The 27,786-nt window shown below is 46.7% G+C and overlaps 1 protein-coding gene across 3 annotated transcripts in view; it reads right to left on the reverse strand.

Moving 5' to 3' along the window:
* CYTH4 (cytohesin 4) overlaps positions 1–27,786 on the reverse strand; it is a 74,771-nt gene that overhangs the window by 19,101 nt on the left and 27,884 nt on the right. For 2 of the 3 annotated variants that reach the window (XM_073574339.1, XM_073574338.1), the window contains 7 exons: positions 25,588–25,652; positions 25,432–25,498; positions 17,994–18,112; positions 14,263–14,343; positions 9,983–10,095; positions 7,969–8,117; positions 5,904–6,018 (listed from right to left, as the gene is read on the reverse strand). In XM_073574339.1, coding sequence (XP_073430440.1) covers positions 5,904–6,018; positions 7,969–8,117; positions 9,983–10,095; positions 14,263–14,343; positions 17,994–18,112; positions 25,432–25,498; positions 25,588–25,652 — 709 coding nt within the window. Of the gene's footprint in view, positions 1–5,903; positions 6,019–7,968; positions 8,118–9,982; positions 10,096–14,262; positions 14,344–17,993; positions 18,113–25,431; positions 25,499–25,587; positions 25,653–27,555; positions 27,610–27,786 lie in introns of all 3 variants that reach the window. The other variant, XM_073574340.1, reaches the window with a different exon arrangement.

Below are 27,786 nucleotides of genomic sequence, written 5' to 3' on the forward strand. Positions count from 1 at the left end.
GAGGGGGTAAATATATGAGGAGACAGTATGAGGATGGAGGGGAATAGTGTGAGGAGACAGTATATTGCAGATATTTGTATTTAGGGGCATTATAATGACACTTCTATCTTTAAGGGCATCGTGTGGGGATTTGCTGCAGAAGACCGGAGAAGATGGACGTCTGCAGAGACGGCTGTGGATGAGAAAACTCATCATGGGGTCTAGACAAGAAGAAGAAAAGGAGACCGACTGCAGAGACGACATAATCTATAAGGTACCTGGATGTAAATGTTATTTGTGATACTAATTCTCATGTTTTTATTCGTTAGGAACATTAAAGGGGTTGTCCAGGTTTGTGCTGAGTCTGCAGACATTCTATGTGACTGCAGACGTCTGAATTCTCACAGTGCTCACTGAACGCTGTCAGGATTCTCTCGTGCCGGTAATTTACATACACACGGTTACATGCTGACTAGACATGTGTGGCCTCACTCAGTGAAAATGAACGGAGCAAGGCCGGGCACGTCTAGTCGGAATGTGGCCAGTATACAAACCACATACTTGTGCTGACATGACTGTATATCGGCAAAAGAGAATCCTAAATGTGTGCAGTGCATTAGTTGTGAGAATTCAGAAGCTGCAATGTCAGGATTCAGCTCTGCAGGTTCCAGTACTCATCACATGTACACTTCACTCATATGCGATTTTCATAGTTATGGTCCTGTGACAACGAGCTTCTCTTCCTGCTTTCAGTTTTTTACTGAACATTGAGAGCATTAGGGAGAGCAGCTCGTGGGTACATGACTAACTGTGCAAGTCGCATATGTACTTGGGGGGGGGGGCGCCGAACCAAATTCTTGCCCCGGGTGCCAGAAAGCCTAGATACGCCTCTGTCCAACGCCACTTCAGCTGTGTGCACCACGAACACCTCTTTCATGTTGCCACCTACGGCTCGTTGGAAAAACATCACCGCCGCTGTGTGCTGGGAATGCCTCAAACAAACGGTTTACCAGAGTTGCTTGTTTGTTAGCCAATATTAGCTCTAGGCTCTCCTGCTGCATGATGTTTTGGAATTTGCCTTTATAGCATGGATCCAGGATGCTGGCCAACCAGTAGTCGTCATCGTTCATCATTTTGGGGGTCCCTTTTTAGGATCTGCAAGGCATAATCAGACATGTGGACAAATGTTCCAGGTGTCAATGATACACTGCGAGTGCTGGGTGGAGGAGCACTTTCTGGCAAATCCACATCCCTCCAGTCACGCACAAACCCTGTACCTGACCTTGCCATGCCAACATTTTTTCTTGCCCCCTGAGAAGCATCCTCCTCCCCTAAGTAATCATCCCCATCATCCTCCTCCTCTTCCTCTTCTTCCTCCACCTTGTCCACGAGACTTCCCTGACCAGAAAATGGCTGACTGTCATCAAGGCTTCCCTCCTCCTCTTCCTCCTCGGCTGCAGACGCCTGCTCCTTAAAGGGCGTCAAAGTTTGCATGAGCAGACGCATAAGTGGGATGCTCATGCTTATGATGGCGTCATCTGCGCTTACTAGCCGTGTGCATTCCTCAAAACACTGAAGGACTTTACAGAGGTCTTTCAGCTTCGACCACTGCACACCAGATAACTCCATGTCTGCCTGCAAACTGCCTGCCCGTGTATCCTCCCACAAATAAATTACAGCCTGCCTCTGTTTGCACAGCCTCTGAACCATGTGCAGGGTGGAGTTTCACCATGTTGCAACGTCGATAATTAGGCGGTGCTTGGGAAGGTGGAGCAATCGCTGCAGCTTCTGCATACGACTGGAGTGTACGGGCGACTGGCGGATGTGTGAGCACAGTCTTCGCACCTTATGGAGCAGGGGTGTTAACTCCAGATAATTATTGAGGAAGCACTGCACCACCAGGTTCAAGGTGTGAGCTAGGCAAGGTATGTGTCTGAGTTTTGAAAGGGCTATGGCTGCCACAAAATTCCGGCCGTTATCACTAACTACCTTGCCTGCCTCAAGATGTAGACTGCCCAGCCATGACTCAGTTTGTTGCTGCAAGTAGTCGGCCAGTACCTCCGCGGTGTGTCTGTTGTCTCCAAACACATCATCTTCAACACAGCCTGCTGACGCTTGCCACTAGCTGTTCGATAGTGGGACACCTCGTGTGCAACACTGGCAGCTGCGGATGGAGTGCTCGTGCGCTCTGTGGACGAGCTTTCGCTTCTGGAGGAGGAGGGTCGAACGCCTATAGCCAACTGTTTCCTATACCGTGGGCTAGGCAGCACTGTCCCACCACCGCTGTCCCCTGTGGACCCTGCATCCACCACATTAACCCAGTGCGCAGTGATGGACACGTAACGGCCCTGGCCATGCCTACTGGACCATGCATCTGTTGTGAGGTGCACCTTTCCACTCACTGATTGCTTGAGTGCATGGACAATGCGGTCTTTCACATGCACGTGGAGGGCTGGGATGGCTTTTTGCGAAAAAAAAGTGCCGACTGGGTAGGTCATAGCATGGTACTGCTTAGGCCATGAGCTCGCGGAAAGCTTTGCTTTCAACCAACCGGTAGGGCATCATCTCTAACGAGATTAGTTTGGCAATGTGGGCGTTCAAAGCCAGTGTACGTGGATGAGAGGATGAGTACTTTCTTGTCCTACTCAGAGTCTCTGGTAGGGTGAGCTGGACTTCATAGCTGCAAATGGTGGAACTAGCGGTGGACATGGTGGACTGAGAGATGGTTGGTGTTGCTGATGGTGTTGGTGGTGTTGCTGATGGCCTAGATTCAGTCTTTTGTAGCAATAACATTGTGATTCCATGACTGCTTTGCCCTTGCGACGACACCTCGACATTTGCTGGTGGTGGTGTGCTAACCGGTGGGCTTACAGTGGGGGAAGCGATGTAGCGTTGCTGACTACCTTCATTCGGAGCAGGTGCACATGTGGTACGTGAGGTTTGGTAGTCCGTCCACACTTGCAAGTGCATGGTGGTTAAATGTCTAAGCATGCAACTGGAATTCAAATTTCTCAGATTTTTCCCTCGGCTAAAGGTCTTTGCGCACTTCTTACAGATAACCTTTGCCTGATCATTAGGATTTTGTTCAAAAAAGTGCCACACTGCACTCTTCCTACTATGGAAGACATTTTGAGACCTTGCACGCTGTGCATGCTAATTTGACCGTCTGGCCAAGCTGTCCTGCAACTCTTGTTTTTTGTAACACGTTTTTGGACTGCTATGGTCCTGCCAGATAACAGCTGTTGCGATGTCGTTGCCTGCTGCGGATCCTCCTCCTCCGCTTCTGAGCTATTGGCAGCGGCACCCTCTTCCTCCATTGGATGCCAATCTGGGTCAACAACTGGGTCATCCATCACCTCCTCTTCAATTTCATGTGCACCTTCCTCTGTCACCGTGTAAGGTGGTATAGTATGCAGGAAGGGGCACCTGAGTTTCATCAGGGTCTGATTCTGCGTCAGTACACTGCGAGGACAATGTAGTGCTCTGAGTGAATGTACCAGCAGAAAAATCTAGCAGTGGCTGTACATCAGTGCACTCCATGTCAGATTCATCTTGGACTGGGGAATTCACGATTTGACTTGCTAACCCAGGCATGGTATGTGAAAAGAGCTCCATGAAGTAATCGGTAGCGTGGCCTGCCACATCCTTCACTTTTGGTAGGGGTGAAGGACACAAGGAAAGGTGTTGTTCCTGACCAGGAGCCTCCAATGACGACTCAGTGCTTTTATTTTTTGAAACTTCAGAAGAGGAGGCGATAGAACTGGAGGCTGTGTCAACAATGTAAGCCAAAACTTGTTCCTGAAACTCCGGCTTTAAAAGTGGTTTACCTACTCCCAGAAAAGAGAGCCTTTGAGGCCTTGTGGAGTCAGACGATGATGCAGGCTCAACGCCTCCTGCCTTAGGTGCTATTGTGCTTTTGCCACTACTAACAGATGCAACTCCACCACCATCGGGACCAGCTGGCAACCCCCGCCCACTTCCATGGCGTCTTCCACCATACTTGCTCATTTTTGTGAAAATGTACCTAAAATACCACCAGCTATATGGTACTGTAAAACAAGGTATAAGGTGTATCTACTATTGGTGAGAATTTGAATCTCACTAGAGATTTGAGAACGCAGAACTATTGTCTCTGGCCCAGTAGAGATTACACCTCAATGTAACAGGCTGAAATTGGATGGTGAATGACAAGGTGAAGGGTGTCTATAGGATTGGTGAGATTTTGGCTCTCACTATAGATTTGAGGATGCTGACAATGATGCTCTCAGTCCAAGTATGGACGCAGGCAGCCTAATAAGCAGGACTGCTGCACACAAAATGGTGGAAAAATGAACCCTTGGTAACTGTGCAGAAAAGAGGAAGAAAAGTATTTTTGCTTTTAAAAAAGCAGTTTGCACAGCAGTGTGCACACAGCAATGCAGCTATCAGGGAGCCTTTTAAGGCAGCCTAATAACCAAGAGAGCTGATGCACAAAAATATAGCCTCCCCTGCCTCTGCACACAAAGTGTTGTGTTGTACAGTGGAAATCGCTACCAGCAGAAGTTTTTTGGTTCTTCTTCCCTGCCTAACGCTCTCCCTTATTCAGAATCAGCAGCTGCAACCTCTCCCTAATGCTAATATCGGCAGAAGTAAGATGGCGGTCGGCATGCACGCCCTTTTATAGCCCCTGTTACGCCACACAAAGCAAGCCAATCACTTGCATGCCCTTCTCAAAGATGGTGGTGACAGATGCCCATGTCATCGCGTTGCCCACAGTGTGCGTCCTCCATCATTGGCTGAAAAAGGGCGCTGGAAGCATCTTTTGAAACGCGACTTTGACGCTATGGTCGGGTTTCGTTTCATGAAACCAGACTTCAGCGAAAGTCGCCGACTTTTGAATATGACCGACCCGTTTCGCTCAACTCTAGTCAGCAGTACCTCTGCTGATCAACACATATATTCAAGCTTCCATCCCAAGGCCACCTACCTTGGGATACATAATGATCATTCAGCATCCTGCCACTCATCCTCTCTCCTGGGACACCCACCCAGCGCCCCCTAGCGGACACAGTGGTCACTACACCACAACCCCAACAAAAAATATCCAACAAGGCCCCAATTAACACGAATTATTAATAGCAATAGTCTTTTCATAAGCAACAAAGGGGCCTTTTAAATGCCCCCTAGTCTCCAGGGCCTGGAGGCGATTGCAACCCCTCAGTGCCGGCCCGAGAGATTACGGCGCCCTAGGCGAAACTATTTTGTTGCGCCCCTACTATTCTTGGCAGTAGATGAAAACTTGGGATATAAATTTATGAGCAAAATAAACCGCAACAACAATGATTAATTAACTCTCTCCTAACTCTTTAATCTTCTGAGAAGTTGTATAGGACAAATATATACAAAGTAATCAATAACACAAAACAAAAACGACCATAGGTAATTAAAATTTTTGTTTCCTTGCCTTTTTTTTTTAAAAGGATGACACTAAGTCACCGAGATTAATTTGTTTAGCAACTTCAGATTCTATCAAAATTGTTGCCAACCCAACCAACCTCTCTTGCATCATATTTGCCCTTAAATATGTACACTTTTCTTTCCATCCCTAAAACATTTTGCCTTTTGAAAAGATTTTTTATAATTTTTTCTATTTTTTCTCTGGTGCCCCCTTTGGGTCGGCGCCCTAGGCGGCCGCCTAGTTCGCCTATACGTTCGGGCCGGCCCTGCAACCCCTACATCTATAATAGTTACACCCATGTCTATGTAAATTTTTGTATGTAACTTTTACCCTCTAAATTTAAACAAGAGGTTTACCATCCAAGCATAAAATATTTTGCATAGTTGCTCATGGATCAAACTCTGTCTTTACAAACGCAGAAGACCTGTTTCTTTACTCCAGTTGGATGCACCAAGAAGGCTCGACTTTGGATGAAAAAAAAACATACCCATTTTGAGAAGCCATCCTTCTCTTTGTGGCTTTTGGAAGGCAAGCGTGAGTTCCCAGGCATCTTCATCCTCTGGAAGCTGAAATGGCTCCTTTTTCAGACTTTCGTACATGTCCTGCCAGGAACAAGCGAGTATGGATGTGAAACACAAAAAATGTGTGCAACAATAATTGCAAAAAAACTCCATATGTGAAAATTTGCAGATGCTGGGTACATGATACAGGACTTTGGGCTGAAGCCACTCTGCTTGTAAGGCCGTGGTCACACTAACGTGTGATGCGAGACCATCAGATGCGATATGCTAATGACCCTCGGCTCCTGTTCTGCTGCGAGGGGGAGCTGAATGTCTTGCGTCTGTGCTCCGAGGCTCTCGCTCAGAGAGAATCAGAGCACAGCTGCGGAGGAGGTGGAGAATGTATTTTCTCCATCTCCTCCACTGTCGGTGTATACTGCACAGCACTCGGATGAGCGCTGAAATCAATTCCCTTGTATGGGAAACTTGGGAGAGATACCTAATCTATATCTAATGTGTATGGGTTTTTTCAATTTAAACTTGCATTTTCCTCTTCTCAGTTACTTTATTCACTATAGAAAAAATATTTATGTCATATGTATCAGTGGATCCTTTTAATGAAACTGATGGCAAAGTGCAGTCGATCATTTTCTGTAGAGTTTCCTAAAAACTTTCTGGGATCATGTAAAAAAAAACTGATATTGACTAAAATGTTGGGTGCTGGTCTGATGCTTACTAAGCCATATTCAAATCATATTTAGACCCTGGATTTATTGCAGTAGCCTAGTAAAATAACTTAGGCCTCTTTCACACTTCAGTTTTTTGTGTCAGTTAAAATCCGCCAAAAAGGCGGACAAGCGGATCCGTTCCTAACTGATGTGAACGGATGCCACAGGATCCGTTTTTTGACGGATCCGTAGAATGAGGAAATTTAAAGGAACCGCTGGCCGGGAAGGAGAGAGAGAGAAAGAGAGAAAGAGAGAAAGAAAGAAAGAGAGAGAGAGAAAGAAAGAGAGAGAGAGAAAGCAAGAGAGAAAGAGAAAGAAAGAGAGAAAGAGAAAGAGAGAGAGAGAGAATTTTTTTCCTCCGCCAGAGAGGATTTCAGGGTTAATTTTCTCCCTGACTTCCTTTCTCCGTGCATGCGCACTGGAAAATGCGGATCCAACCACAAAAAAAACGTTGCATGGTCCGTCCAGGCATGCCGGCGGATGAAAAAAAATTTGGCGGATCCTCACAAAAATGGATCCAACGGATGACCAACAGTCAAGATCCGCAAGTAATGAGACTCAATGGGGAAAAAAACGGATTCGCAAAAAAAAAATTGCAGATCCGTTTTTTTCAAAACCTGGCGGATTTTGACTGATTGTCAAAAACGGAAGTGTGAAAGAGGCCTTTCTGTAAGCACTTGCTTCATAACAACCCACGAGAGAACCAGAAGCCAGTAATGCAACTCAATGGGGAAAAAAACGGATTCGTAAAAAAAAAAATTGCAGATCCGTTTTTTTCAAAACCTGGCGGATTTTGACTGATTGTCAAAAACGGAAGTGTGAAAGAGGCCTTACTGTAAGCACTTTCTTCATAACAACCCACGAGAGAACCAGAAGCCCTTTTGGTGGCTGTGGGTCTTAATGGGTGCCCATCAGCTAATAACCATCATCACAAATGCAAGCTGTGTTCTGAATTAGGAAAGTGAAGTAAAACACTGATAGACACCTCTTATCTCCCGGAAAACAAAAGGATCAGGCAGCGCAACTCAAAATGCACGATCCCTCTCTTTCCCAGACAGCAACAGTTTTGGGAGAATCTGGAGGCCAAAGCTACAGCAGAAGACAACCTGGAGACACTATGATTTATTTATCAGAAAAAAGATTATTGATAAAGCATCCTAGATGTACAAATGGAGGGTGGACTCTCGTAACGATTTGGCCTGGAGGACCATAGGAACCATGATCTGACATCGGATGGTATTGCATGGAATTTTGAAGATGGCATCTCACTCTGAGTAATGGACAACTTCTTATTATATTCAGCATGATGTTTAGGATTACTCACGGTCAGCAGCTCTGTGGGTAGATCTCCACCTGGGTGTACACCCCGATGTAAAGAAATGAAATGCTGCAGATCAGGCTTCTCTTTAACACTTGGGTTGTGTAAAGATGTGTTTAAGATGATCAGTGAGAAAGAGACGATGTAGCAGCTGTCTGAATGAATGAAAATATTAAAAAAAAGATAGAAGAAATTAGGAGGAGGATTTTTTTGTTATTGGATTTTTTACTTGGTGCATAAAGTGTCTAAAGCTTTGCTGCTACAATGGATATCATTAGCGATTTTGTAATCACAGACAACACATTTTGCATGTTACGGTATCTAAGCTCTTAGGGGACCAAAAGACATGAAAGGTTTTGCATTTTTATTACTGTTTCCACTCAAACAGGATGTTGAGAACATCAACCCAGCAGACCACAAGCTCAAGAAGTCCTATCATATAGTGGTCTATATACGCCGCGTCTGCAAATATATATATAGAAACAAAACCATCAAGACCACCAAATGTCCACCAGGACGACACACAGATTAGTGACATCTTAAATTGTAAACTTTTGAATAAAATATTCCATTACATCACTGTATAAAAATATGGTAAAACTGAAGTAGAAAACCATTCGGCAGCGCTAGATGAAGTATTGATGGCTTATACTCAGTGGGCTTCTCTGTAAGCATGGAAACTGGTGGTTAAATGAAAGGGAATATCAGTGGGTGGTAGAGCAAATATCCCATTTCCAGCTCCAGTCTAAAGTTTCCTCGATGAATCAGTATTTGAGATTCTGTAATTAGCTAGAAGCGCACGTAACGGTATAAAACCAGAGCGAGTCCGACTGTGAGACTGACTCTGATATTGATGATAGAGATTCAAGTAATATGCAATATGAGATAAGCAGCCAAAATACATTGACCTGGAATTTCTAGTGAACAGGAACCTGTTAGCAGATTCACGCTGCCATAACCACAGGCGGCAAGAAATCCCGACAGGCTTCCTCATTACTGCAATCAACGTTTAACTCTAAAATGCAGCAACATTCAGAGACAACATAAGAAGAACCAGGTACAAGAAAAAGTCTCCATTGGGTGATAGGATTTTCATTGTAATGTGGAAGCCTGTTCCTATTCCAAGTTGTCCATGGTTAGGGTAGCAGATTAGATTCCCTTTGAAAGGGTTTTACATTTTCAGCAATAGGGCTCTGTTCACACAGTCATGACTTACAAACTGGGAAAATCGCTGTACATTTTTCGGAATTTTTAGATTTTTCAAGAGTAATCCCAGCAAATTCTGAGCATCTCAGGACAAAAGGGCAACCTTCCAAAAAAGTGTTGGGGTGAGACAAGTTAAAAATTTGTGGCATCCCAGGCCAAAAGGGCAGCCTTCCCAAAAATGGATGGTTCTGTGTTGGGGTGAAACAAGTTGCCAACACAAATCATGGTAACTATGTATATCGTAAGTTGCTTAGGTTGGTAATAACCCATACTTGGCGTTGATCACTTAAACCCCTCGTGGGGTAAAAATCTTAAAATATTTTGGACCGTTTTCATCAAGAACGCCGTTGATCCTGGGTCATTACGGAGTCAGATGATTCATGAAGAGGTGCATGCTTGTTCCTGAATCTGGAGCATCTGATGAGTGGAGAGCACCTCCATGCGTCATTCCAGAAATCTCCCTCTGGTCACAGACTGAAGTGAGATTTCTGGCGTAGGGAGTACCACAACTTCTTATGAACTAGAAGGGGTGAGGTGTCCTGCACCAGCTACTTCAATTTTGTCTGAGCTGGGAGAAACTGGCATGAAAATGGCAAAAGTCTCAAAATTTTGGCTCCTAAATTTTGGACTCTTGACAGCTTTTATGCCAGAATTTTTTGGGAAAAGCATTGATCAATTGGGACCATAATGTCTCAGTGTGTCAATAGCTACGGTATATTAAAAAAAATGCAACATTTCCTAGAACAAGAGAGCGGTGTGAAATTTGTAATTATTGATAATAATTATAACAATCAGTTACACAGGCCATGGTTACCTGTGGATTTGAAGGTGCTTGGGTTACATTGGCAGTAATGAGTAGAAAAAGACTCCATTATTCGGTCAATCTTCTGTGCTTCTCCTGGTAATCGAAAAGTACCAAGAAATTGTCTGGAAGAACACAGATCATGAAGATTTTGTTGCTATTTTTGGCTGTGGCAGTGGTGCACAAGATTCTCGGGTGTGAGGGTAACAGATTGTCCCAGTTGCAACGCTCCTAAACCCTTATTTTTTCGTTGACCTCCAAACAAATTAAGGTTATGAATTTTTATAATACACTTCACTCACTTGTGAACAGAAGCAGAAAAGGGCACTTGGGCGAGAACAGCATAAGTAACATTTGCAATCCCACAGATGATCATAATGCATCATTCTACCTATTTGGGAGGTGTAAATGGGCCTCCTTAAGGGTAAGCTCACGTACGGCATTTTTGATGCTTTTTTTCTGCATCAAAACCTGATTTCTAGGCAGGAAAGAAGCTGCTGCAAAAGCGCAGGTTTAGGTGCATTTTTTGGTGCATGTTTGGTGCGTTTTTTTCATGCGTTTTTGTGTCTCTTTGTGCAAGCTAATAAAGTTGAGTGCCCCAGAGAAAAAAAAAAAACTTCCTGTAGAACCGTACCTTCTTTGAAAAGCCGTCAATTCAAGTTCAAATCACACTGACAGGGGATGGATGGTGGAATGGTGGGATGGAAAAATGGATAGATGGATGGATGGATGGATGGATGGATAGTGGGATGGATGGATGTTGGGATAGATGTATGGATGATTGGATGGATGGTGGGATGGATGGTGGGATTGATGGTGGGATGGATGGATGAATGGTGGGATGGATAGATGATGGAATGGATGGTGGGATGGATTGTGGGATGGGATGAATTTATGGTGGGAAAGATGGTTGGATGGTGGGATGGATGGTGGGATGGATGGAGAGATGGATGGTGGGATGGATGGATGGTTGGATGGTGGGATGGATGGAGGGATGGATGGTGGGATGGATGGTGGGATGGATGGATGGTGGGATGGATGGAGAGATGGATGGATGGTGGGATGGATGGATGGTGAGATGGATGGTGGGATGAGATGGATGGTGTGATGGGATGGATGGTGTGATGGGATGGATGGATGATTGGATGGATGGTGGGATGGATGATGGGATGGATGGATGAATGGTGGGATGGATGGATGGTGGGAAGGATGGTGGGATGGGTGGTGGGATGGATGGTGGGATGGGATGGATTACGTGAGGTACCCTCTTCACTGTCATTTTCCCACGCTGAAGAGTTCACCTCAGGTCAGGCTCGCAGCGAGCACAGACTCAGTGAGGTGACGCCACTGAGTCTGTGTTCGCTGCTGGCATGAACTACTGTGACCTGAGCATCATCATTTTCCCACGGTGCTGAGGTCACAGGAGATCATGCCGATAGCGAACATAGACTGAGTGATGTCACCGCTAGCCACTGAGCCTGTACGCGCTGCTTCCCATTCATATCCCAGTAGTTTACAGCCAGGAGTAGTCGCATTAGTATCGCTCCCGGATGTAAACTGATTAACCCCGAGATGGATTTACGTCGTGGGACTTGCTATACGCTGGACAGGTATGGGATATTGTTGGTTTATTATGTTAAGTTTTTTGCAGGAGAACGAGGGCTTCAATATTGGAATAGCAGTTTAATAACAATGGAAAAAATGTGTGTTGTATTATTTCATTAAAAGACTTTATTCTAATTATGTGTGTTTATTTAACCCTTTAGCAACTGTGGGATTAAAAATGGATAGGTGTCTTATTGACACCTCTCCATTACTAAGTCGGCTTAATGTCATTTTACAAAAGCAAGGTGACATTAACCCCTCATTACCCCACTTGCCACCACTACAGGGCAGTGGGAAGAACCGAGCAAAGCTCCAGAATAGCTGCATCTAATAGATCTGCCTTTTCTGGGCAGCTGTTTTTAGGCTGTGGGGGGCCAAGATCAATGGCCCCTTACCAGCCAGAGAATATCAGCCCTCAGCTGTGAGCTTTAGGTTGGTTGTCAAAAATGAGGGGGTCCCAACGCCGTTTTTTTAAATGATTTAGTTAAATAATTTAAAAAACAGCGTGGGGACCCCTCTGTTCTTGAGAACCAACCTTGCTGAAGCTGACAGCTGATGGTTGCAGCCCCCAGCTGTAAGTTTCGTCTGGTTGGTTCAAAAAATAAGGGGGACCCCCATGCCATTTTTTTTATATATATATATATATATATATATATATATATACAGTGCAGGAGCCACAGATGAATGCTCCGAATGCTCCCATTCGCGCTCCTGCTCTCACTGCAATTAGCGGCTGTAGGTGTCAGATGATGGGAGCTGTAGTCCCATCATCTGACACCAGTGACTGGAGGTAAACTTCACACCTCTGATCCCAGCTGAAGGCTCCTGCTGTCTTTTGACAGCGTGGGAACCGCAGCTCTCTGACTGGCGGGGAGAATTTCCCCGCCGATCAGAAGCGGTGTTTGCCGCTCTGTCATGCATATGACAGGGCGTCAAACACTGTATTAAACTGACCCAAACACCATTCATCCAGTGAAGGGGGGTTCGGGTCCACTATGCTGCATGACAGGCTGAATGGAGCCGAGTGATGTCACATCCGGCTGTCCTTGACTTTTCTGCAGCAAGAAAAGTCAACCAGCTTATTTGCAGCATTTTTTCACCATCCATTCAAGTCAATGGGTGCTAAACGCTGAAAAAACGCTGAAAGAAGTGGCATGCTCTATGTCTAAAAAACGCTGCAAAGCACAAAATCCTGATCAATAAAAAAAAACAATCTGTGTGTAACGCTTGGGACCCTATGCAGCTGCACAGATTGCATCAAAGATACGGTTGCCCCTCTCTGCTCCCTAGCCCTATACTCAGAGAAACTTCCCATACTCAGATTGTATAGTGTTTGGGAGAGAAGGAACGAAAATAAGGAAGTTTATTACAAAACTACACAATTTTGCAATGCTTGGTGGACAATTAAAAAAGTTTAGATAAGACTATTCCCCTTTGAGACATGCAGACTGAGAATCCTTTGCTCCCTTTTTTAGCACCAAAAAGAGGAGGAGACATGTTGGATGTTTCTAGTTTATGTTCTGTGAATATGCCATAAATGTCTGATAGCGAAATACTATTTCAAAGGAGTAACTTTGGTAAATCCATGAGTATAGAAAAGATCCTGCAATGGCGTAACATCAATGATAGCTAGAAAAGGTGCATTGATTGAAAGCAACTGCTGAATATTAGTTTTCTACAGGATTTTAAAGGGTTGTCTCATAATCTTAATCAGGTAAAAATTAGTAATGAGCAAACATGCTTGGATAAGGTGTTATCTGAGCATGCTCGTGTGCTAACAGAGCATCTTCTGCATGCTCGACAAATATGTTCAAGTCCCCGCGGCTGCTTGTCTCACGGCTTCGACAGTTGCAACACATACAGGGATGACCTGTTTGTTAGGCAATCCCTGCATGTGTTACGGCTGTCGAACAACCGCAAGACATGTAGCCGCAGAGACTTGAACATATTTATTGAGCACGCCGAAGACACTTGGTTAGCAAACGAGCATGCTCAGATAACACCTTATCCGAGTACCTCTGCTCATCACTAGTAAAAACCAGCAACTTTGCAATTTATCTCTTATTAAAAATCCTTTTTGTTCTCAAGAACAAAAGGATTTTTAATTTTATAGTTTAGTACTCATTGACTGCAATCTACAATTCTACAAAGAGGTGGCTAGTTTTCTAGGCAAGGAGTACACACTTCCAAGTTTTTTTGCTATGGCGCTTGTAAGCTCTGAAGTTGGACAGATCATTGGATCCAGCGCCCCTCAGTGCCCGTGTGCTCCTCTAGCAAACATCAGAGAGCACATAGTTCGGGCTGGGGGTGAAAAAATGCCTGTAAGATTGTAATTATTTTGGAGTGCACAGTCATCCTGCAAGAAGGAACCCAGAAGGCTGGGGAGCAGTGCGCTCTTACGGAGTTCAAAACCTTTACAAAAACATTGACACAATGAACGTCTTCCTAGTGGATTCTGTTAGGCTTTGTACACATCACTAGCAATTAGCAATTCATTTAACGCATTTCATAACTTAAGAAGTATAAGAAAGAATTCAAACACTGTGGCATCTGTAACCATAATAATCTTTTATAAAAGCTTACTGGATACTATTGTCTGGAACATGCAATTGACTTGAATATACCCTTTTAATTCAGCGTACTACGTAGAAAGCGTGTTGGCTGATACTATACAATGACATTCCTACCTCAGAGCATCTACTAGATTGAGTTTGTTGAAGTTGTGGCATTTCACAAAAGCCTTCAGAACTTGAATATTCACCGACTCCCTGGAGAGAAAGAACAAAAGAGAAAGGAAAGGAAAAGGAAGGAAATGGGATTGGGCCAAGAGAGGAAAATAACAGGGAAGACACAATGGAAAAAAAATAAGTTGATGACCCATTCATATTTTACTAGTACACATTCAACACAGCTGAATTTATCATTTAGCAGCTTCTTTTAGAACCAGGGTGATCTTGTGACGTACGATTATGCAATCTATTGGAAGTCTAATGGCTTGCTCTTTCACAACGACAAAGGCCACGCGTATAAAACTGTATATACTCAAGTATAAGCCGACCCGAGCATAAGCCACCAAAAACTGGGTAAGCTTATTGACTCGAGTATAAGCCGGGTATGCATTGTCCCCTCATCCCTATCCTGGAATGCATGACTCTCCATCCCTGTCCTTGCATGCATGGCTCCCCCGTCCCTGTGATTGTATACAGGCTAAATCAACAAGGCACAACGGTGCTTATACCCTCCTGGGTAACTGTTCAGTGAGTAAGCAAATTTCTTACTGGGGATCCCCTCCTGGGGATGCTGAAGCAGGTTTCTTCTTCTGCTTCCATGGCAGATTATCTGGGTGTCCACCTCCTGGTGAGGCTGGTTTGGTGCTTGCTGTGTGGGGGCAATAGCAGCGTGGGGTGTAGCTGCTCCAGATGCAGGGGCCACGGCCATACATTCTTTGTCCTGATCATCAGGGTCTGGTGCAGGCGACATGTGGAGGCCGGTAGCAGCAGCAGTCTTCCAAGCTGCCTGGTCAGCAACCATGGCAGGTGACAGCGGTGGGGAAGCCGATGTAGGGACAGTACCTGGTGGAGCCATCGGGAGCTTTTCCTCCCAGCCAATCTATCCGGGAGCTCCTCCTGACAGGAGCTGCTCCAAGCGCATCCTTCCACCTGCTCTTCCCCTGAGGGAACTCTCTCAACTCCTTTCAAATCTCCCACTCTTTTTCTAAGCTCCGCCCACTCATTATTCTCATTGGCTGCTCTACATCACTCCACTTTCTAAGCTCCTCCCCATTACCTACCTTCCCTGCAAGCTCCCAACACCCTTTCCTAACCAGTCTGGGATGAGGCCCTCCTCCCATAGGGTACGTCCAGGTGCCCTGACTAGCTAGTGTGTGTGTGTTGAATGCAGTGTTAAGAGTGTGGTGAGGTGCCCCCATCTTACCTGGTCGTGCGATACCACACCTCAGGATGAGATGCAGTACCTCTGTGGCGACTGGACCCGCAGGGGCGCCACATTGGCGCCAGAACTAACGAGATGCAGTGCCACTGAGGACGCATAGGTAGGTAAGTAGGATGTGTGCTGGAAGCCAGTGGCTGCGGCTGGCACTGTGTGCTATTACAGCAGCAGCACAGGCTTTAGCCACAACCACCGGCTCCTGCCTCTGTGACCCACTGCTCTGCCGCTCCCCCTCCCCCGCGGTATTTCTGGGACAATTGACTCGTTTATAAGCTGAGGGGGGCATTTTCAGCATGAAAAATGTTTTTTTTTTCAACTTAAAACTTGTCTTATACACGAGTATATACGGTAAGTGTTCAATTTTCATCCAGAAAAAACACTCGTTTTTTCATCTGTATTGCATCCGAAAGTAATCTATTTTATACCCCAGCAGACAACACAGTTTACAAGACCAAATACAGTTTCCTATGTTAAAGAATTGAAGTGTATCTGTAAAAATCAGATTCTATATGGTTAATCCAATTTTTTTTGGCGCACCCATAGACTTGAATAGGCGAGTCTCATCCCACATATGGAAAAGCATAGTGAACGCTTTGATGTACTTTTTAGAGGACATTTGGTTCATGTAAAAAATGATCACCTGAACAGACCTACTGAGTGACATTGGTCCTAGTGCTGTCAGTTTTTTACCAAAGACAGCACTCGGGCAAAAAATATGGTCGTGTGAACGTGGTCCAAAAGTTCAAAGTGGATGTGACTTTATTTAGCACTTACTTAGACTAATGTAACAGGCTGGGTTCAAACGGCCATAATAAATCTTGTGCCAATCACGGACATGATTGCAGATATGACTGGCTCAGTGCGCCGGTGTGGGCACTTCCGCATAGCAGACACGTGTAGGAGCTGCCTGCCATTTACATGCAGTCGTTGTGTATGTAAATCAAATCAAAATAGTGCGTGCCACAGTTTTTCCATGTGACCATTGATCCGCCCATGTGGAAAATTGGCCGTTTGTACTGGGCCATGAGCTTTAATTGGTGCGTGTGGTCCGTATAGCACATGTCCGTATAGTGTGCTCGTTTATCTGGACGTGTGCTTTCCGAATTGAAATCAGTATGCAGACAGTACATTGACAAATGTTATCAAATAGCACTAATCGGATGTTTTTTACCATAGACACCCATAGCATCCACTATTCTATTCCATATTTTGGAGAGACTCGCCCATTCAAGTCTATGGGTGCGTGACAAAATCAGATCCTGTACGGATAATCCGATCTTTACATATACATAGCCATTATTAACACAGGAAACTGGTTGCATAAATATGAATGCTACAGGAATACCACAGTGATGTTAAAAACGGACACATGGATGGAATACCGGTGTCAAAACGAATGGAAATCATCATAGTTTTCTGGTTGAAAATCGGACTTTTCTTCATCCGAACCTGTGTGTTTACTGAACTGTCCATTTTTTTGGTGCTTTTTTTTTCTACCCATAGGTTTCTATGGGGAGCCTGAAGACAATACATGTAACAAACAGTTTTGGAGAATAGAATCATTTCTGCATCAAATCTACACCAAAAACATAGCAAAAACGCAATAATCAGGGAATATTGCTACTGCAGAAATAAAATGCAGCAGAAAACAAAAAAGTTGGAATATGGACTTATGAGGCTATGTGCACATGCTGCGGATTCACCTGCGGGTTTTTTCGCGCGGATCCGCAGGTAAAGTGACCTGCGGTTTTCCTGCGGATTAGCCTGCGGTTTTGCCCTGCGGTTTCACACCTCTAACCGCTGCGGAATCCGCACAAAGAATTGACATGCTGCAGTTTGTAAACCACAGCAAAACCACACGGAAAAAAACGCAGCGTGAGCACAGCGGATTTGAAATGCCATAGGCTAACATGGTACTGTGCCATGTCTGCGGAACTGCTGCGTTTCCGCAGGGCCAAAACCGCAGCGGAACCGCAGCAGAATCCGCAACGTGTGCACATAGCCTTAGTGATGAGCGAACGTGCCCAGATACGGTGTTATCGGAGCATGCTCGAGTGATAACTGAGTGTCTTCGGCGTGCTCTAATACGATGTCCGAGTCCCCACAGTTGCATGTCTCTGCGGGGCCTCACGGCACAGAGCTGTCTGTTACAGGAGCGCCGATCACTAGTGGCCTGTATGCCAGTTGTCACGTATGCTATCGCTTCTGGTTGTTTTTACTCTTGTAACTCATTATCAAATCTAATGGCAATTAAGAGATAATTAGCAGCGTCATCATTAGGGAAGTGTTCCCAAGGACTGTTTTGTTGCTGCAATTTAATGCTGATTAAAATATGATTTATCCAAATCTGCGGTGTAGGGGAGCTATACGGAGGACAGACTGCTGCTTGTGAGAGAGACACGGGGAAGGTGACTGGTAATACGGAGCAAGCAATTACCATTTGTGCTTTTAGGATTTATCATATACTGACCTTTGTCCGAGGTATTCCCCTATGGCAGCCTTGCTGAGTCCTGCCCCGTTATATAGGAAGCCTGCTATTTGTTCTGGCTCTTTTTCCACAAACTTCTTAGTAATAAGCAACTGAATTCCCTGCCGGCCATATATGAAAAATATATAAAAAAAAACATTTAATGAAAGATACTGTACGTTTTATAGGGCAAAAAAGTAACTTAAGTGGAAATTGCAGATTAAGGCATCATTCATACATCCTATTTTTGCATATGAGAAAAAAAAATGTTTTTCATCAGTGTGCTTGATCCTGTTTTTATCCATTTTTTGTGATGGGCCAATTAGTGTGGCTTCTGTTTTTTTTTTTTATCAAATTCTATGCTTTCATTACCCATTGTGCTTCATTCAGACGTCTGAATTTTCCTCACATGACAAAAACGGACTGATTATCCTCATCAGACTATGATCAAAGTGTGGTCCGAATGTCATCGGTTTTTCTTGTACTTGGAGAAATAAAAAAGTGTGCAATCTGATTTTTTACAGACCTATTGATTGGCATTTCCGATTTTGATCCGACTCTAGGGTCTATATCAGACATATCTCTGCGGGTATGTGAATCACACAGATTGCACTCGTACGTGAAAATCGAAAGTCTGAATGAGCTATAAGACAGGAAGAAAAACTCATTGTACATGGAAGACACAAGGTGAAACCCATTTTCTGTCCATTTTTTCATGGATTCATTGGTCTGAATGAATAAATTTGATCCACTTGGATCAAAAACAGACAACTGTAGACCCTTGGTGTGCAAAACATCAATGACAGATCAAACTGCACCGTAGACTATAAGGCCACATGCACATGTTGAGAATTTGATGAGATTTTTACCTCAGTACTTGGAATCTATCTATCTATCTATCTATCTATCTATCTATCTATCTATCTATCTATCTATCTATCTATCTATCTATCTATCTCTCTATCTATCTATCAGCAGCACGGTGGCTCAGTGGTTAGCACTGCAGTGTTGAGGTCCTGGGTTCAAAACCTGTGGTTTTCCTCCGGGTTCTCCAGTTTCCTCCCACATTCCAAGGACATACTGATAGGGAATTTAGATTGTGAGCCCCAATGGGGACAGTGATGATAATGTCTGTAAAGCGCTGTGGAATTAATGGCGCCATATAAATGAGTCAAATAAATATCTATTTATCTATCCCATCGCTGTCTGTCTATCATATACTGTATTTAATATCCTTCTATCATCTATCTACAGTATATATTTATATAAGACTAGCTGAAGATCCTGGCGCTGCCCGAGCATAGTAACTAACTGTGGTTAGTTATAACAAATTATAATGATTATATTGCACCTAAAAACATTTCACATCAAATATTCAACACTACAGATTTGCAGCACAGATTAACTAAATGATTACCCAAGTATTGATACACCTCATGCTTCTACTTTTAACGCAGCCTCCTCCTGCACCTCACACTCCTCCTTTTAGTATCATCCACAGGGGATATATAGTATAATAGTATCAGCCACAGGGGATATATAGTATAGTAGTAGTGTGGGGAAGGTGACTTGGTGGACAGACTTGACTGGAAGTAGGAGGGAACGGTTGGTGCACTATAGACGGAGGTTGACAAGGACAGCAGGGTGATAGCTGGGAAAGATAGACAAGAGAGTGCAGTACCTAGAAATGATCACAAGATGGCAGGGGGGAGTACTTCAGGACTCTACAGCAGCTTAGTGCTTGAGAAACGCTTAGTCATGGGGGGCGGGGAGATAGGAACCCAGGAGGGGAATTCCCGGTGGGAGAGGGGATAAATAGGACTGGTTGGGGTTCCAGAGAGTCTAGTCGCGGGAGGAGCTCAGCAGAGGAAGACTCAGGACAGAAGATGGAGAACGGTGAATAGCTCGATCAGGGGACTGACAGGAGAAGACAGTCAGGGGGTGGCCCTGACACGACGTACCGCAGGACAGACGAGGCCCCGGGAGTACCGACTGGACGACGACCTCGGGCAGGTGAAGCGCTGGCGGAAGATTGGTCTAGGACAGCCCCAGCAAAATATCCGCGAGGGACGTCATCACGATTAAAGGAAAGGTGAAAGGTACCCGGGCCTGGAAACGGAGAGCTGTAAAGGAACTGCGGTGCATGGCTAAGGTCGTCAGGAGGACGGCCAATAAACCTGGATCTGTTACAACTGAATTCTGCCTCCGTCTCATCTTTGTATCGTCTGGTCGTGGTAAGCAGTGGACCACCCCCCAATCCGGCCCCCTACTACATTTGGCGTAGTCGGCAGGATCGCTGCCGCTAATACGACATCTTCCGCGGCAGGCCTGCGCCTGGAGAACCCAAAAGGACTTGATCTGCCCACCTGTGGATTACAAGTTTGCTCCCCTGTGGACTACAAATTTGCTTGCCTGTGGATTACAAATCTGAGACTCTGTTCCGGACCATTGGCTGTCATCGGAGGATCCGGAACGGGAAAAAAAAAACTTTGCGAGATGGTGCCCGAGTGGAATACCAATTGGGACTGTGGCTGGACTCATCCAAAGAAAACCAAAATGAGACTCTGTGCCCCTGCCACGCTGGTGACCTGCGAGCAGGAGGGGGGTGACGCTGAAGGGGATTACCCGGGGCGGCCGCTAGAGGAACTGTTGCCGGCCGTCCCTGCAGAACTATCCGGCCTGGAGGCTGGTCCTGCTGAAGGGTGGGATGAAGAGCAGCGGCGGATGCCAGACGACGGGAGCGGGAGCTGTGGAGGAGCAGCAGAGGCCAGCGGCTTCCTGGTCCAACTTCTGGGAGAGCGGAGGAACAACTTGCAGAAAGCTGTGGCGCCGGGGAAGGTGAGAGTTCCACCAGCTCTGCCGGTGGCTCCGCAAGCGGCCCCCACCACTCGGCCTCCCCGCGCGGCCTCCCGTTTTCCAGCGGCCCCGGTTGTGGAGGGCTCTGCGGCCTCCACTGGGCCGACCGACGCTCTCACCCACCACCCTGAGCCACCCCGCCCGGTGGTGCATCGGCCCGCGTCGCCGGTGGGGAACCAGCCCGTGGCCGACGCTGCTGCGTTCCACCTGGCAGCAGCGGTTTACCACCCAAAGCCTGCCGCCACTCCGGCCTCCCTGCGCCTCCTCACCAGTGCCGGCCGCCACTCCGGCCCCGTCTGCGAGTCCGGTTGCGGCCTGCTCCGCGGCCTACCCGGCAGCACCCATGGCCGCCTTTGCCTCGCTCATGGTTCCAGCTGCGGCCTGCTCATCGATGTCCGGGGCTGCCTCTGCCGCACTCCATACCATGGCTGCGGCCTGCCCATCAAGGTCCACGGCTGCTCCGGCCCCACTCCGGATTGCGGCTTCGGCCGGGTCATTGGGCTCCGCCGCCTTTGCGGAGCTGTCTGCCATCCACACTAGCAGGCCCCATCTTCGCCACTCCGCTTCTCACCGGTCAACGACCCCGGTCCCTCACCTGCGGTTGGAACTGCAGGAGATGGGGGCCAGATGGAGCAAAGCCACCACGTCGACAGAGATGAGCACGTCCACGCAACCACCGGTGGTGGACTGCTGGTCCCCAAGTAGAGAAATGGCGCGGAACGCGCGCCGTGGAACCACTTTTGGCCCCTTCTACCCCTTTTGACTTATCTCTCAGGAGGGAGATAACCCCTGAGCAAAAAGAACACTCGGGGCTCAGGAACAGTCGAGACATCCTGGGAACCTCACGGCTGTGGGGTTCCCCTGCTGGATTGGCGTAACATCCGCTGTCAGGAGATGGCACGGACTACCGGGATATCGCTGCACCGTTGTGCAGGCCTAAAAGGACAGTTATGCGTCCAAGTTAAGGAAAATGTTTTATTGGTTATTGTTTTCTCCTGATATAGTGGGGGTGCGAAGGAGGAAGTACTAATGCTAAAGGAAGGGGGAGTAGTTATATTCTGTTTTAAAGATGCTGTGAGAAAGTGTTATGTTGAAAGAAAAGGAAAAAAAGAAAAACGGAAAAAAAAAACAAAAAAAAGGGGGGGGGTTACTCCGGTTGAGTAACTCCTATTGTTATTGAAGTAGTGGTAATCATATATACGGTATGTTAAAAGTTGATTTAATGAGTAGTGTGTGTAACCAAAAAAAAATGTGTGTAACATGTCCCGGGTACGAGGTAGATGTGACGAAGACGCTGACCATGACTCTTTAAAGTGAAGGACAAAGAGATGAGAGATATCGAACCAGACAGTGGTCTGTCCGTCAGTCAGGTCCCCGACACCACGGACACCCCAAAAGGACAGGCGGGCGGCAATGATGACCTGGTAGGCAAAAGGCCTCGGTCATGGCGTTCCGGACAGCTGAAGGTAGTAGAAGGGGAGAGTAGTGGGAGGTACACGCCGTAGAGTAGTCCGGGTGGACCTCGCCAACCTCAAAGAAGTTGTCACGTGGCGTGAGCGCTGGCGGGTAGCAGTAGGCTGCTCGGAGCATGGTGCTCCCGGTCTGGTTTGGCCCCCTTGGGCAGCGGGTTTGGCCAAACGACCGGTCCGACAACAGACTGTGGACAAGCTTTAGGATGACATAGGTAGGGAGTACGATTGTCGGGACGACAATGGACAAAGGGAGAGTGTGGGGAAGGTGACTTGACAGACAGACTTAACTGGAAGTAGGAGGGAACGGTTGGTGCACTATGGACGGAGATTGACAAGGACAGCAGGGTGATAGCTGGGAAAAATAGACAAGAGAGTGCAGTACCTAGAAATGACCACAAGATGGCAGGGGGAGTAGTTCAGGACTCTACAGCAGCTTAGGGCTAGAGAAACGCTTAGTCAAGGGGGGTGGGGAATTCCCATTGAGAGAGGGGATAAATAGGACTGGTTGGGGTTCCAGAGAGTCTAGTCCCGGGAGGAGCTCAGCAGAGGAAGACCCAGGACAGAAGACGGAGAACGGTGAATAGCTCGACCAGGGGACTGACAGGAGAAGACAGTCAGGGGGGTGGCCCTGACATGACGTACCGCAGGACAGACGAAGCCCTGGGAGTACTTACTGGACGACGACCTCGGGCAGGTGAAGCGCTGGCGGTAGATTGGTCTAGGACAGCCCCAGCGAAAGATCCATGAGGGACATCATCATGACTAAAGGAAAGGTGAAAGGTACCCGGGTCTGGAAACGGAGAGCTGTAAAGGAACTGCGGTGCATGGCTAAGGTTGTCAGGAGGACGGCCAATGAACCCGGATCTGTTACAACTGATTTCTGCCTCCATCTCGTCTTTATATTATCCGGTCGTGGTAAGCAGTGGACCACCCCCCAATCCGGCCCCCTACTACAGTATCAGCCACAGGGGATATATAGTATAGTAGTATCAGCCACAGGGAATATATAGTATAGTAGTATGAGCCACAGGGGATATATAGTATAGTAGTATCATCCACAGGGGATATATAGTATAGTAGTATCATCCACAGGAGATATATAGTATAGTAGTATCATCCACAGGGAATATATAGTATAGTAGTATCAGCCACATGGGATATATAGTATAGTAGTATCATCCACAGGATATATATAGTATAGTAGTATCAGCCACAGGGGATATATAGTATAGTAGTATCATCCACAGGGGATATATAGTATAGTAGTATCATCCACAGGATATATATAGTATAGTAGTATCAGCCACAGGGGATATATAGTATAGTAGTATCAGCCACAGGGGATATATAGTATAGTAGTACCATCCACAGGGGATATACTGTATAGCATAGTAGTATCATCCACAGAGGATATATAGTATAGTAGTATCAGCCACAGGGGATATATAGTATAATAGTATCATCCACAGGGGATATATAGTATAGTAGTATCATCCACAGTGAATATATAGTATAGTAGTGTCAGCCACAGGGGATATATAGTACAGTAGTATAAGCCACAGGGGATATATAGTATAATAGTATCATCCACAGGGGATATATAGTATAGTAGTATCATCCACAGTGAATATATAGTATAGTAGTGTCAGCCACAGGGGATATATAGTACAGTAGTATAAGCCACAGGGGATATATAACGTCCTGCTCTCTCCCTCCGCAGCCCCGCTCTCCACTTGCTGTCCCGCTCTCTCCTTCCAAAGCCCAGCTCTCCCCCTGCCATCCCGCATTCTCCCTCAGCAGTCCCGCTCTCCATCCACCGTCCTGCTCTCTCCCTCCGCAGCCCCTGTCTCCAATGGCCATAAAGCTCTCTCGCTCATGTGGTCCCACTTTCATTCCGCAGCCCTGCTGTCTGCCTCCACAGCCCAGCTCTCCATCCAACATCACGCTCTCTCCTTCCGAAGCCCCACTCTCCAATCGGTGTCCCGCATTCTCCATCCACAACCCCGCTCTCTCCTCAGCAGCCCCTGTCTCCACTGGCCATCCCGCTCTCTCCCTCCGTAGCCCTGCTCTCCACTTGCCGTCCCGCTCTCTCCCTCCGCAGGCTCACTCTCCAGTCGCCGTCCCGCTCTCCACTCGCCGTCTCGCTCTCTCCCTCCGCAGGCCCTGTCTCCACTGGCCGTCCCGCTCTCTCCCTCAGCATCCCAGCTCTCCACCCCCATCCCAGCCTCTCCTTTAACAGCCCTGCTCTCCACCTGCCATTAAGCTCTCTCCTTCCACAGCCCCACTCTTCACCTGCCATCCCGCTCTCGCCCTCTGCAGCCCCGCTCTCCATGCGCCTTCCCATTCTATCCCTATGCAGCCCCGCTGTCCATCCATGTCCCGCCCTCCCTCCACAGCCCTGCTCTCCATGTGCTCGTCCCTCTCTATACCTGCGCAGCCCCACTCTCCATCCATGTCCCGCTCTCTATCCACAGCCCTGCTCTCCATGCGCCATCCTGCTTTATCCCTCTCCATCCGTGTCCCGCTCTCTCCCTCGCAGGTTCGCTCTCCACCCGCATTCGCACTTTCCCTCTGCAACCTCACTCTCCAGCCTCCAGTGGGGAGGTCTATGTGGATTGGGTCTGGCTTGATACATACACACACATACATACACTCAGCCTTATATATGTATAGATTACGTTATTATTTTTGCTAACTAGTTTTAAGTTATATAGAGTACAAGGCTATATTCACACATTGCATTTTGTCAACAGTTTTTGATGCAATTTTTAATGAAAATTTTCAGCTGCATTTTACAGTATAAGCAAAGTCTATGAGATTTCAGAAATCTATTCAAATCTAGTTTTCATTTTAAAGAGTCTGACACCTAGATACATAAATACAATAGACACCATGCCCAGACTTTTATTATGGGTCACCACATCCTTCCTTAGTGCTACCAGCATCGCATTGCCTGTAAATTACAATGAGCTCCCCATGCTTGTAATCTACCTGCGGCTTCTGCATCACCAGTAACTACTACGGCCCTGCCCCTGTCCAGCATGTTACCATACAGTATATAGCATTCACATACCATAGAATTATTAATAATTTTTATGGACTTTTAAGCTCACCTTTTCCGGATCCATGTTAAATTTCCTGCTTGCACTGAGCAATTCATTGTCCCTCTGTTCTTTTCGACTATAAGAAAACAGATTAAGCTTTGACTTTAATCTCTGATCATCAGCGCAACACGTTTAGGTACAACCTAAGTAGTAAATGCTGCTCACCTTAGCTGCAGGCGCTCAAAATCATCAATTTCGGCCACAATTTCTGTTATCTCATTTTGCAAGTTCTGCTCTCAATAATTAAGAAAAAGGAAGACAAAGAAGAAGGTTTCAAAATGATCATGAATTATTTATGTGGTAAAGTGTATAGTAAAAGACAAGAGAAAAATAAAGAAACAATGAGGACGCTAAAGAGGCATGTGACATACTGTATATATATACCATAAAGATGTGACGTGTCATAAATCTCCAGTAGATTCGTTACCAATAGAAATGATTGAAGACAGCCATATATAGGCAGCCAACTCTCCACCTGCCAGGGTCAATGGCAAGCAAATAGCCTGCAACTGGTGTAGCTTTGGCCCAGATGGAAGGTGGCCATCACAACTATAATGGGGTCCTCAACTGTATCCAACATGCCACATTGGAATGAGAACAGAAGGTTTTGGTGCAGGATGAAGGGAGGTGGGGCTTAGCTAGACTAGGGGTAGGGCTTACTGGTGCTAGTGGGTGGATCTTTGTAACTTCTGGATTGAGTCTGTGCTTGTGTTCAATGTTTGATGTGTACATTGTCATTTTGTGATGTTGTGAGGGAGGGCCAGGGCCGTAGTCGTGACAGAGAGTATATGCTTTACTGTGCCTTGGTCTCCATCATATGAATATAGTGTTCCTGTGGCGCCCCTGAGGCTCAGTTGCCACAGAGGTACTGCACCTTCTCCTAAGGTGTGGTGCCCCACCATCCAGGTAAAGTGGGAACTCCTTGCCACACTCCATCACCCGCATCCCACACACAGGATAGTTCAGCAGGGCCACATTGCAGCTTCAGGCTCAGGGTAGCAGAGCACCCTTCGTGAAACCCTGCTTCGCAACACGAGATGTGCTGGGAGGTGGGTGGAGTTGGTATAAAAGAAGGGGGAAGATAGGATTTACAGGGCAGTCTGGGGAAGTATGACAGGAGGTCAGTCGGGAAGGAAGTCACTCAGAAAGGAGTGAGGGTCCCTGGAAGAAGGGATGGAGGAAGGAGTGCTGCAGCTGCCTCAGTGACCTGAGCCAGCTGGCACGGGAAAGGAGAGAGTAGGAGAAAGACATAGAACTGTAACCTAAGTTTCCATAGGAAGAGAAAGACAAGTATGGAACGAAGGAGTGAGAACAGAGAGGAGTTGTGGGTTGAGAGAGTACCCTGCCTATAGGTTCTCAGCGTAAGGCCGGGGCCCGGTCCCCAAGTTTGTATGCACACTTATGGTTCTGCAGCAGACACCGGTGGAGAAGTTGGCTGTAAATGCACTACTCTCATCCAAGACTTGGGACACAACAGCAACTGAATAGAGAGCCGGGATCCAGGAGGTCCCCGAGCAGGCTACAGCTGTCTGTGATACAAGTGAGAGTTCTAGGAACATCTAGAAGAGAGGCATTCCAGGGTAACTAAGTACTGGAGTGCTTCGCACTTAAAGGCGCATTGGAGGAGTCGTTCAGAAAGGCACATGTTGGCGGAGTGTTGGCAGGGAGAGCCCTATCTTGCCTTGAGGTTGGCTGAGTCTCTGCCCCGTAGGACACGGCACTGAAGCGGGCACCTGTGTGCACTGCGAACTGAGAGTAAAGCCTTGGAACTACAACTGCAGGTGTCCTCCATTCATTCTGCACCAACACACTCAGCCCTGCTACATCTGGGCACCAGCGTCTACACTGCCCTGGGACTACAGCTCCGCCTGTGGGGAGCTTTACCATCTATGCTGCGCACACCATCCATCCCAGGGGTTCTGCACGCAGCATCGACCTAACATCATACTTGCCGAACACCACAGGTGGCGTCACAAACTATCCATATAAAATACATCACAAACCACCATTTTATTGGGCGCCCAGGGCCACGGACCGGGTCACCGCTGCTGTGACACATCCCCCTGACACCGGCCCGGTACCGAGTACCCCACAGCCCTGGGACGGGGGCGACCCATTCCCTCTGCAACATACCTTCTGCTTCACAATCTGCACCGTCGGGGTCCCATCGGGCTGGCTGAAGTTTTACTGTTAGCGTTGTTGCATATAAAGAGACAGAGTCCATTTCAAACTTTGAACGTGAAACTTTACTTTCTTCTTTGCACAACACATCCTTATCAGACACAGCATTTGCATAGGGTTCCAAACAGCTTCCATTATCCACTTTCCCTGCACTCCTTCCTTGGTCCCTGAGTATGTGATCGG

Source organism: Dendrobates tinctorius, unplaced genomic scaffold, assembly GCF_039654945.1.
Source record: "Dendrobates tinctorius isolate UK_male_01 unplaced genomic scaffold, ASM3965494v1 ptg000038l, whole genome shotgun sequence".
Taxonomy (NCBI): Eukaryota; Metazoa; Chordata; class Amphibia; order Anura; family Dendrobatidae; genus Dendrobates; species Dendrobates tinctorius.